This window comes from Hypanus sabinus, chromosome 30 (genome assembly GCF_030144855.1).
Source record: "Hypanus sabinus isolate sHypSab1 chromosome 30, sHypSab1.hap1, whole genome shotgun sequence".
In the NCBI taxonomy this organism is placed as follows: domain Eukaryota; kingdom Metazoa; phylum Chordata; class Chondrichthyes; order Myliobatiformes; family Dasyatidae; genus Hypanus; species Hypanus sabinus.
Window position 1 is genome coordinate 32,305,059 of NC_082735.1, and position 12,870 is coordinate 32,317,928.

The 12,870-nt window shown below is 39.4% G+C and overlaps 1 protein-coding gene across 2 annotated transcripts in view; it reads right to left on the reverse strand.

The window, feature by feature from the left end:
- The window catches only part of yars1 (tyrosyl-tRNA synthetase 1), a 64,253-nt gene that overhangs the window by 18,319 nt on the left and 33,064 nt on the right, over positions 1 to 12,870 (reverse strand). Inside the window, exons 9-13 of one of the 2 annotated variants that reach the window (XM_059954608.1) lie at positions 8,540 to 8,625; positions 7,448 to 7,586; positions 6,388 to 6,479; positions 4,618 to 4,811; positions 893 to 992 (exon numbers count right to left, since the gene is read on the reverse strand). In XM_059954608.1, coding sequence (XP_059810591.1) covers positions 917 to 992; positions 4,618 to 4,811; positions 6,388 to 6,479; positions 7,448 to 7,586; positions 8,540 to 8,625 — 587 coding nt within the window. In that variant the 3' untranslated portion in view covers positions 893 to 916. The remainder of the gene's footprint in view (positions 1 to 892; positions 993 to 4,617; positions 4,812 to 6,387; positions 6,480 to 7,447; positions 7,587 to 8,539; positions 8,626 to 12,870) is intronic. The other variant, XM_059954607.1, reaches the window with a different exon arrangement.

A 12,870-nucleotide genomic window follows, 5' to 3' on the forward strand; every position in this document is an offset into this window, starting at 1 on the left:
CTGGGATGCCACGAAAGCATATCTGAGGGGTCAAATAATCTCTTACACAGCAAATCTCAACAGAAGATCCTGTGCAGATCGATTAGACCTCATTAACCAGATTAAAAAACTGGATCAACTATATGCTCAAACTAAGAACCCTGAACTATACAAGAAGCGTGTTGAACTCCAAACTAAATTTAATCTACTCAACCTGTCGAACGCCAACTTTTCGAAAGCAAGAGTCGCTTTTACATTCATGGGGATAAGTCTGGTAAATTTCTAGCCAATCAGCTGAGGCGTTCCAAAGCCAAACAACATATTACAAAGATCCGGAAGGAGAACGGAGACTTTACATCGGATCATTTAGAAAATAATGACGCATTTAAAAATTTTTATTCTCGGCTTTATTCCTCTGAATCTTTGAATGACAACATCTCTGCTGATCAATTTTTAAAGAATCTGAATATTCCTTTACTTTCATCTGATTTTAAAGCCAAACTTAATGCGCCTATATCATCAGAAGAAATATCTTTTGCAATTTCTGCACTGTCCTCAGGGAAATCTCCTGGACCTAATGGGTTCCCCGTAGAATTTTATAAATCATTCTCTTCACTTCTTTCTCCTCAGTTATTCTCAGTATTATCTGACTCATTTAATTACGGCAAATTGCCACCCTCTTTCAATGAGGCATCTATTATTCTTCTATTAAAAAAGGGCAAAGACCCAACAGAGTGTTCCTCTTATAGGCCGATTTCTTTGCTCAATGTTGACGTAAAGATCTTAGCTAAAGTTTTGGCTCATAGATTAGAAACCGTTGTTCCCTCCATTATCTCTAATGACCAATCAGGTTTTATTAAAAACCGTCTCCCTTTTTTTAACATTCGGTATGTATTTAATCTCTTATACTCACCTCCAACTGGGATTCCTGAATGTGTTATTTCCCTCGATGCGGAGAAAGCATTTGATCTAAATCTTTTTTTGATTCCTTAGACTCTATTATTTTGTCATATCTGTGGAAGAATAAGCGCTCTAGAATTAATAAAATCCATCTCCAAAAATGTAAAAAAGAGGGTGGCATGGCTTTACCTAACTTTCGTTTATATTATTGGGCAGCTAATATACGTTGTGCTACCTTTTGGTCTTTCTTCCATGGCCAACCCGAGTGCCCTAACTGGGTGGCAATGGAGTTGAGCTCCACTAAAGACTTATCTATCTCTGCACTTCTTGGCTCTGCACTCCCTAGTAGTCTGTCCAGATTAATAGCTAATCTTCTTGTTAGACACACTTTGTGTATATGGGCTCAGTTTAGGAAATGCTATGGTTTCCATGGTTGGTTTCCGTTTCCAGCCCTGTCGTACATAATCACCTTTTTTTTTTACCTACTACGTACGATTCAGCATTCCACGTTTGGTATAGGAAGGGCATTAGACATTTTGAAGATCTTTTCATTGATAATCGCTTCGCTTCTTTTCAGCAGCTCTCTGTTAAGTTCAATCTGCCCAATGCTAATTTTTTTAGATATCTCCAAATTAGACACTTTATTGTTCCTTTAATTCCTAACTTTCCTGAAATGCCTGCGAAAAATGCTATGGACTTATTTCTTTCCATTAATCCACTAGGTAGAGGTTTAATATCAATTATTCGAGATAAATTAGCAGCCTTACAACGGGCCCCTGTGGATAAAATTAAAATGGCATGGGAGCAGGATCTAAATACCTCCTTATCTGATGATAGCTGGGACTCGATTCTCAAATCGGTTAACTCAACCTCTGTTTGTGCTCGCCATTGCCTTTTACAGTTTAAGATTTTATAAGCCCATATGTCTAAAGCTAAACTATCTCGATTTTATAAGCCCATATGTCTAAAGCTAAACTATCTCGATTCTACCCTGACATTAGTCTGCTCTGTGATAAATGCAAGAGGGGCGAGGCCTCTCTCATTCATATGTACTGGTTCTGTCCTAGCTTGGAGAAATTTTGGAAAGATGTCTTCACTACGTTATCGTATATTCTGAATCAGCACCTAGAACCAAACCCCTTATTTGCTTTGTTCGGTTTCTGGGGCGAGACAGATTTACGTCTGAGTCCGAGCAAATGTCGAATATTATCCTTTGCCTCTCTCCTGGCTAGATGCTTGATCCTCCTTAGATGGAGAGATGCTGCCCCGCCCACTCATGCTCATTGGCTTAACGACATTATGGCCTGCTTGGACCTCGAAAAAATTCATTATTCAGTTCTTAATTCGGACCTAAAGTTCCATAAGGGCTGGGGACCTTTTATCGAGTACTTTCATGACCTTCCTCTTGAATAGGGTTTTTTTTCTTTTCGGTCCCTTACTTTCAGCTGCCTTTTTTTTTCTGGTAGTAGGCATTATTATCCTCTGTTGCTAAGTGTATTCACAGTCTGGGAGTTTAATTGTCCTGATTTATATTCTCTATATTGTGTTGTGGTTGGTCTGGAGTTTTTTTTTGTGTGTTGTGGGGCTTGGGGAGGATACTAAGTTTACTTGTCTTCAATTTAGGTGCTTTTTTTAAAAATTCTCTTTCTTCGTATCATATTGTCATTGTATGCTTAATTTTGCGCTGTATTAATGTTCCTCATTGTGATTTGGGGTTTTTTAATTTGTAAAATGTATAAAAAAACTAATTAAAAAAAAAGAAAAAAAAAAGAAAGTGACTGTGAGGAAGGAAACCTAGACAGACAGACTCACTTTATTGATCCCGAGGGAAATTGGGTTTCGTTACAGCCGCACCATCCAAGAATAGTGAAGAAATATAGCAATATAAAACCCTAAATAATTAAATAATAAGTAAATCATGCCAAGTGGAAATAAGTCCAGGATCAGCCTATTGGCTCAGGGTGTCTGACATTCCGAGGGAGGAGTTGTAAAGTTTGATGGCCACAGGCAGGAATGACTTCCTATTACACTCAGTGTTACATCTCGGTGGAATGAGTCTCTGGCTGAATGTACTCCTGTGCCTAACCAGTACATTATGGAGTGGATGGGAGTCATTATCCAAGATGGCATGCCACTTGGACAGCATCCTCTTTTCAGACAACACCGTCAGAGAGTCCAGTTCCACCCCCACAACATCACTGGTCTTACGAATGAGTTTGTTGATTCTGTTGGCGTCTGCTACCCTCAGCCTGCTGCCCTAGCACACAACAGCAAACATGATAGCACTGGCCACCACAGCGTTGTAGAACATCCTCAGCATTGTCCGGCAGATGTTAAAGGACCTCAGCCTCCTCAGGAAATAGAGACGGCTCTGACCCTTCTTGTAGACAGCCTCAGTGTTCTTTGACCAATCCAGTTTATTGTCCATTCATATCTCCAGGTATTTGTAATTCTCCACCATGTCCACACTGACCCCTTGGATGGAAACAGGGGTCAGCGGTGCCTTAGCCCTCCTCAGGTCCACCACCAGATCCTTAGTCTTTTTCACATTAAGCTGCAGATAATTCTGCTCGCACCATGTGACAAAGTTTCTCACCGTAGCCCTGTACTCAGCCTCATCTCCCCTGCTGATGCATCCAACTATGGCAGTCATCAGAAAACTTCTAACAGAAATCACAATAATTTTTTTAAAAACTTGTTGGTATAGAATAGACAAAAGCAAATTATTATCCTCAATAAATGTTAAAATTGCACAAAAAGCTTTTTTCATTTTGAAAACATTTTTGGGATCTTTATTGAATTGAAAAGTTATTAATAAACCTATTAAAATAAAAAGCTTCTATTATTAAACTGCCATAAAACTGTTCAATAATCAAAACAGAAGTTAAAATGAAGCTAATGCAAAACAAAATGCATAACTGAATTAATTCCACAGATTAAAAAGCACACGTGTAAAATAAATTAATTAATACTAAGTCTAATTCAGCTAAAAATAATGGGGGGGGGAAGCTTTTTGAACAGTTATTACTTTATAAAAATATCTGTAGATAAGGTATGAAAAGCTGAACAGAAGCAATGGAAGTATCTTTCACATAGAATGAAAGATATAGATTCCATAGATGGATTTATTTGACTATGTATTTAAAATTCAAGTTCAAAGTAAATTTATTATCAGAGTTCTTACATGACCCATTACAACCCAGAGATTCATTTCTTTGTGGGCATACCCAATAAATCTATACAACAATAACCAAAACACTATCAAAGAAAGACCACCCAACATGGGCATTCAACCAGAGTGCCAGAGTGCAAAAATCAACAAATTAAGCAAATACAAAATAAAATAATAAATAAATAAGCAAGCAAGCAGTAAATATCGAGAACATGAGACAAAGAGCCCTTGACAGCAAATCCATTGTCTGTGCAAACATTTCAGTGATTGGGGCAAGTGAAGTTGAGCGAAATTATCGCCATTGGTTCAAGAGCCTGATGGCTGAGGTAGTAACTGTTCCTGAACCTTGCGGTGTTAATTTAATATTATACATTCTGAAATTCTGATTATAAAACTAACAGCTGGTGAAGTATAAAGCAGCAGCAAAACGTTAATGTTACCAGATAACTACACATTTTATTATTTTGCAGTCAGTCTGTTCTTTATCAAAAATGTATAATGTAGCCGTCAAGCTAGGGTTTATAATGCTTTTAAACTCTAATTATTGGGGGAAAAATCCTACTCACATGGACGCACAAAGCAACATGGCTTGAGATTCAATTCCTCGCATCTTCTGTGGCTTCAGATTACATAGCAATACCACGTCTCGATTCTGGAGCTCCTCAGCAGAAATGTACTGCACTAACCCACTAACAACCGTCCGTGGCTCTGCTTCTCCAATGTCCACTTTCTCCACGTACAGACTCTCTGCATCAGGATGCTAGGGTAAACAAAATACAATTGATAATAAACAATTTCTTCGACAACCTTAAGGTTTTTAAAAGATCGTACCAGGAATCATGCATTAGGCTAGTTTATTATGATATACAATTGAAAATTAATACAGTAAGGGAATTAACAGTGTATCTAGAGGCAAGGCCATATTAAGAAATTCTTAGTGCTAAATTTAGAGTCTCTAAAGTAAACTGCCTAAAAATAAGCTCAAAGTACATAATGTTGGATATCATGAGAAGGAACATTATCAAGCCTTCTTGATAAATGAAGTGTGAAAACAGTCACAGCTAGGAGATAACATTTGATATTAGGCAATAATAGTATGTAATGCTGAAAGTACTTCAGAAAGGTCATTGATATTTGCGGTGAAAGGGGGAAAGAATAATCTTTCATTAAAGAATGGATGGCAGTGATTATTTTTTTCAGTAAACAGCGAAGTGGAATTGTTAGCTTTCCTTGAGAAAGGAAAAGATATACAAGTAAAAAGAAGATTAATGTATTCTACAGAAGCTGGAATGTCAACAAAGCTGACAGTCAGAAGAATTAAAATAGTCAAAAGGTCAGGGAAGTATTGCAGGTTCTCTAAGTTAGAACTGGTTTTAAGAAAGAAGATTATTGCAAGTCAAAAGAGCCCAAGCAATGAAGAGAAAAAATTAAAACTATAAAGAAAAAGGAGGGAAAAGTAATTTAAACTACACTTCTAGACAATCAGGGAAAGTGAGTCAACTAAACCATGCAAACCTTTCATGGGTCTGCCAACATTGATTCACTAGTGAGTTCTGTTCCAATTCAGACTGCCGAGGCTTTCATGTGTCAGAACACTGTACAGTGGGCAGACTAGAATAAACCCTAGTATACGAAGCAGCATAACCATGCCCACAAGCTTTATTAACTATCATAGCTGTCTAGAACTTTGTTTGTACAGGTCAAACCAGACCTGGGAAAGTAAGCCCATTTATTTGAAAGTTAAGGAGATGAACTTGCAGGGTTTCCAGAAGCCTTCAGCTTTGGAGCATAGCCTGCCCCAATCAATGAAACTCAACCAGCAAATTTTGGGCTTGTGTGTTTGTGTTCTGAACTTCCAGGCAGTTATTTCAGGTGAGGAACAGAGTATAAATGCCTATTTTACTAAGTGGATATGCATATATTTCTGTATAACTGTATTCTTAGCAAATTGAAAAACAATGGAACTGCTTCCTTTCAAAAACCTTCCAGACCTGAGACAAAATGACAGGGAAAAAAAAACCTGGCTGAATCGAAAGCTTGCTACATTTGCAGTATTTTCTGGATCTATGTTCTCAACTTAAAAGCTTAACTATGCTTGAAAGTAAGAACTTTTCATTTTTGTATACAGGACAAGTCCAGAAATCCATATCAGATACAACATGGACAAAGTATACTTCTTGTACCTAACACTTCACAACGACAATACTGATCTAATATAGCAGTCACTTGATTGTCCCAGCAACCAATTATTGAAGGCAGTGCCATATACCTGATAGAAAGGTAAAGAAGGGGCACATTTCAGTGATAGCTAGAAGTCCACTGTGCTTCTAACTTACCTTCGCCACACTGATAATCCTTCCAACTCGAATGTCAAGCCTAGAAGGCCTAATGTCAACATCATCAACAGCTGGTCCTTTGGGAGCTCCCTCTGGAAGTTGAATTGGAGAAAGGCGACTTGAAAATACACACCTTTTGTTAAGATTTGTTCAAAGTTATGCTCCTTCAAAAATAATACTGGCAGAAAATCATTTCCATAAATAGAGAACAGGAAAAAACTGCTGGAAGACCTCTGTGGGTTGAGGAGCATCGGTGGACGCAGAGGGATAGCTGGTGCTCCAGGTCAAACTTCTACATCAGGACGAAGAGTGGCAGTCGGTATAAAGAGGCGAAAGGGAGGGGTGAAACAGACTCATCCACCTAGCACCGCCCAACCCAGCAAGATCCTCCAGTAGCTTGTTATTTGCTCTGAATTCCAGTAATTAAAGTCTCTTGTGTCTTCAAACTCACGCCTATGTTCCGAATCAGGAAGGACTCAAGACAAAAATGCTTTCACTTTTATTCTTCAACTTTGACTTGCAGAAATGCTCCAATGAATCAATTACATTCTAGACATATTAGTTGAAATTAATCATAAGGCTAAGCTATAATGAGGATGACATTGGTCTCTTGTGATGGTACTAAATGAACATTAGGAATTCACATGCACTTTTACCACCCCAACCAATTTCTCCTCAAGTCATTTACTCACCCGATTCCGGGTCTGCAGGTTCCTTCTTCTATTATACCAGGTGTTATTATTCTGTGTTAAAATTCTAACAGCTTTCAATCAATCCCTTCCCCTGCCACCAATTAATTACCTCTCCTGTCTCTCTCCCCCCCCATCCCTTGATCTTTCCTCTGATTGGTTTTCCACCCTCCCCACACCTTCTTTATGGGGCTCCTGCCCCCTCCTTCTGCAGTCCTGACAAAGGGTCTCGGCCCCAAACATTGACTGCTCATTTCAACGGATGCTGCCCGATCAGCTGAGATCATCCACCTTGTTTGTATGTGTTACAATTAACTTGTTTCCTTCCTGTTAAATAAGGCAAAGAATCAATTTGACTAAACTCTACTCACTGGGTTGCTTCTTAGGCACAGGATAAGCTTCTTGGATTAGTTGTTGCATCTCTGGAGTCTGAAACTTTTTCCTGATTGGGTCCAACAGCTTATTTAACATGACTTCCACAGAATTCTTCAGGTCCCCAGGATGGATAGTCTGAGGAGAAAATGATTTAATCTATTAATACACATAAATACTAACTAAAAGTGGATATTCATGCAACTAACACTGCACCTGCCAAACTCTAAACAGGAATTAAATTGCAGCTTCAGGAGCAGTAGACATCAATGAGCAAGCTTCACAGAAGGTTGGGTCTCACACAGTGAATGGTAGGGCACTGAGGAGTGTGGTAGAACTAAGGGATCTGGGAATACAGGTCCATAATTCATTGAAAGCGGTGTCACAGGTAGATAGGTCATAAAGAAAGCTTTTGGCACTTTGGTCTTCATAAATCAAAGTATTGAGTACAGGAGATGAGGTGTTATGGTGAAGTTGTATAAGATGTTGGTGAGGCCTAATTTGGAATATTGTGTGCAGTTTTGGTCACCAACCTACAGAAAAGATGTAAACAAGTTTGAAAGAGTACTGAGAAAATTTACAAGGATGTCGCTGGGTCTGGAGGACCTGAGTTATAAGATAAGATTTAATAGGTTAGGACTGTAATCCTTAGAATGTAGAAGATTGAGAGGAGATTTGACAAAGGTACAGAAAATTATGTAGGGTATAAATAGAGTTAATATCAGCAGGTATTAGGTGGGTCTACAAACAGGGTTAAAGGTGAAAGATGAAAAGTTTAAGGAGAACATTAGGAGAAACTTCTTCACTCAGAGGGTCGTGAGAGTGTGGAATGAGCTGCCAGCACAAGCGGTGCATGCAAGCTCAATTTCAATGTTTAGGAGAAGTTTGGATAGGTACATGGATGGTAGGGGCATGGACTAGATGGGCTGAAGGGCCCCTCTGTGCTATACTTCTCTGTTGTCTCCTTCTATAACAAGCATAGTTAAATTAAGTATTCACAACAAGATATATCCAAAATTATATCTTGAAATACCACAAAGTAACAAGTTTAATAATCTTTGTTAATATTACAAGAATTACTGTTAAATTACTTGATCACGGAAGTCACTTTCAAGTTGATCATATTCTACATAGGTCTTCTCACCACCCCACTTTTCATCTCTCAAAACTACAAATTCTGAAAGAGAGCAGAAAAAAATACATTTTATTGCAGTTGAACAGAAATAAAACTAGAGTTTAAAAATAAATAATGTATACATCAACTATCCTCTAAGTCAGGGGTTCCTGACCTGGGTCCACAGAACCCTTGATTAATGGTATTGGTCAATGGCACAAAAAAAGACACTTGCTCTAAGTTTTGACTGACATATAATATTGCAATAGCAAATCCCTTTAGTCATTCAAAATTAAACTTCCCGTTCTTCCAGTCACAGGTGCAATACAAAGCATATAAAAGCACAATAGGAAAAGTGGGCCTCCATTCCATATGAAATTGGCTGAGCTACCTTTGATTGTAACTCCTTTTCTGTACCAGTTTCCCATAGCTCTCAATTCCTTGATCTTTCAAATATCTACAGACAGCTTAATACATCCAATAATATGGCCTCAACCACCCTCTGGTGCTAGGAATTCCAGTAATTTGTTACCTCCTGAGAGAAGAAATGTATGTGCATCTAATTTTCTCACTTATTTTGCTGCCATAACCCCTTGTTTGTGACTCTTCCACCATGAAGTCATCTCAATATCCACCCTGTTAATTCCTAGGATAAAATAACTGAAGTGCAATGGCAACTTTCTGAATTCTGTGAAAGACTTGGTAAGCGACATAGTAGTCCAGATTTCATGAGGAAATGTTGAGAACATTATCAAGAATTGATTAATATTATCTTGTGTAATTGACACCTACATCAGTGTTTCAGTAAATGTGAATGTGGCAATCAAGGTGTTGGTGTAGATGGGAGTCTTGATGGACAGTGTGCCGAAGCTGTAGTTCATTGGAGCAATGACTCCTCTTTGGGTAGGGAAACTGTCCAAGGAACCTGCGCTGCATGGGAGTAGGCATAGCAAAAACTCTAGAGGAAAACAATTCCAATGAATTTTGGGAAAATGATCTAAATTTTTTAAAACATCAGTGCACCAGATGCATTTAATTTTCTAAAAAACTAATGACAACATTTTAATAATTTGTAATGGTTTTGTGGGAGCAGGTGGTGGATGATTGTACGAGCAATTGGTACGCGTCACAAATCCTGACTGGGTGACCACTGAAGTCAAGCAGACAATCTCTGAAGAGAATTGGTAATGGCTGGGGTCTCCCGTCTTGTAAAAAAAGGAGGAAATGGCAAACCAATTCTGGAGAAAAATTTGCCAAGAACAACATGATCATGGAAAGACCATGATCACCCACGTTATATGACACATCACATAACAACGAATGAATCGTTTTTGGAAATCTGAAGCATTCAGATACACTTACAGCTGAATTGAAGAGTAAGAATGTTTCTGTGAATGGAAGTTTTTTTTAATGAAAGTAGCTCACTTTGATTGCACTGTATGAACTTCTACATCTAACTAGGACCCTGCCATGCAGTATCAGACTAGGGTCCCACCCACCAACCTTCAAGCCAAGATTTTATCAGGCAAGTTTGTAAATCTTTCTGGCAAGTTGCAAATTCTACCCTATTGCAATGCAAGTACAGAAAAGTGCACAGAGTGGAGGAGCAAAAAAAAAGTACTTGAAAGATAAGAAAAGGAAAAATTAGAAATTTATTTCTGGAGGTAGAGGAAGCACTTGGAGATATGTTGCATCTTAGATCACCGCCAACCGCTTGAACAATACTTTCTGTACATTGGAGATTTACTGCTCCCCGGCTATTCTTCAAATTGACACTCATGTCCCAAAAGGAGTAGTGTCAAATGTTTTTGGAAATTAAATAACGGCTGATCACTATATCAAACGCACTTATCAATGTTTGAACCTGCTGTCCCATCTCACTACATTTTACATCAGTCTTTATTGTGAAAGATACTAGCAGTATGCCAGAAATTTGACTGTGTCAGAGAGGCAGAAGTGAGTGTAGTTGCCGTTACTAAGGAGATCACTTGGACCAGATGGACAATACCCCAGGGTTCCAAAAGACATAGCTGAAGAGATTGTGGGTGCATTAGTAATGAACTTTCAAGTATCATGAGATTCTGGAATGGTTCCAGAGGACTGGAAAACTGCAAATGTCACTCCACTCTTTGAAAGGGAGGGAGGGAGGCAGAAGAAAATAAATTATAGGCAAGATAGCCTGACTTCAATGGTTAGGAAGAAGTGGGTATCCATTAAGAATGAAGTTTCGTGCTACTTGGAGGCACATGATAAAGTAGGCCAAAGTCAGCATGGTTTCCTTAAGGGAAAATCTTGTCTGACAAATAGAGGAAATAACATGCAGTACATATAGGCAGAGTCAGTGGATGTTGTTTACTTAGATTTTCAGAAGGTCTCTGACATGGTACCACACACGAAGCTACTTAATAAGATAAAATTACAGGAAAGATACGAGCATCAACAGAAGATTGGCAGAGGCCAAGAGCTGGAAAAAAGGAGACCTATTTTGAACATACCAGATACAGCAATCAAACCTGAAGGCTTCACCAATTCACAACTTGGACTGAACTGCAGATTCAGAAAAGGCAGAAGATAGGAGTGTGTCTTTCATGATAAATTCACTGTGGTGCTCGTACCACAGAGGGATGTGTCATACTCTAGTTCCTCCAACCTGAAACATCTCATAATTAAGTGCCAACTGTTCTCTTTAACAAGGAAGTTCTCCCTGATCGTTACCGCAAATGGCCAACTGTAATCAGACATGAATGCATCTTGCCATCAACAAACAAAAAATAGTCCACCCTGACACATTTCAAATCATAGTCAAGGGACTTCAATCAGGCTTGTTTGAAGAAATCTCTGTCCAATAACTATCAACATATAATCTACACCACCAGACATCCCAACACACTAGACCACTGCTATACTACGATAAGGAATACCCAACGTTCCATGCCCAGACCACATCTTGGGAAATCTGATCACTTGGCTGCCCTTCTCCTACCTGCACGCAGATAGAGGCTAAAGACAAGGCCCTTTAGCTCTCAGAACAACAAAGAGGTCTTTGTGGGAGGCAGAGAAACAGTGACAGGATTGCTTCCAGTCAGTGAACCGGGCCATTAGAGGATCTGAAAGAACACACCACGGGCATCATGGACTTCATAAGAACAATCGTGGACTAGTGTGTCGCCCACAAAATCATTCAAGCTTCCCCATCCAGAAGCCCTGGATGAACCATGAAATCTGCAATCTGCTGAGGGCCAGATCAGTAGCACTCAGGTCTGGTGACCAAGATACAAGAGGTCCAGGTATGATATCCAGAAAGCCATCTCACAGGTAGAGTGGCAATTCCAAACTAAACTTCAATCATTGAAGGTTGCTCAATAGCTGTGGCTGGGCTTGAATGCAATCACCTCTTACAAAGTGAAACCAAGCAATATAGGTAACAAGGCTTCGCTTTCAGATGAGTTCAATGCCTCTTATGCTCACTTTGACCATCAAGACATGCAGGAATCTCCATGAACTCCAACAACCCTTCAGTGACCCTGTGATTTCAGTCTGAAGCAGACATGAGAACATCCTCCAGGATGGTGAACCCACAGAAATTATTCTGCCCAGATGACAGACCTGTCCAAGTACAAAAGACCTATACTAATCAACTGGCTGGAATGTTCACCAATATCTTTAACCTCTCACTTCAGCAGTCTGAGATACTCACCTGCTTCAAGCAGGCTTCAATTTTACCAGTGCCTAAGAAGAACATGGTAACCAGCCTCAATAACTATTGTCCACTGTTATGTTTTGAGAGGTTGGTAATGAAACCTATTAACTCCTGCCTGAGACGTGACTTGGACCCACTCCAATTTGCTAACCACCACAACAGGTCCACAGCAGATGCCATTTCATTGGCTTTCCAATCACCCCTGGAAAGCAAAGATATTAGGATGCTCTTTATCAACTACAGCTCAACATTCAATACTATCATCCCCTCAAAACTAAACAATAAGCTTCAAGACCTTGGCCTCAATACCAGCTTGTGCAATTGGATCACTTGCAGACCCCAACTGGTTCAGATAGGCAGTAACATCTTCACCATGATCTGCATCAGCACAGGTATGCTTAGCCCCCTGCTCTGCTTGCTTTACAGTTATGACTGTGTGGCTAAGCGCAGCACCAATGCTATGTTCAAGTTTGCTAACGGCACCACTGCCATAGGCCAAATCAGCATATAAGAGGGAGACTAAAAACCTGGCTGCCAGAGAGAGCTGTGGAGGCCTAGTCATCGAGTGTATTTAAAGCAGAGGTTGATAGGTTCTTGGTTAGTCAGAG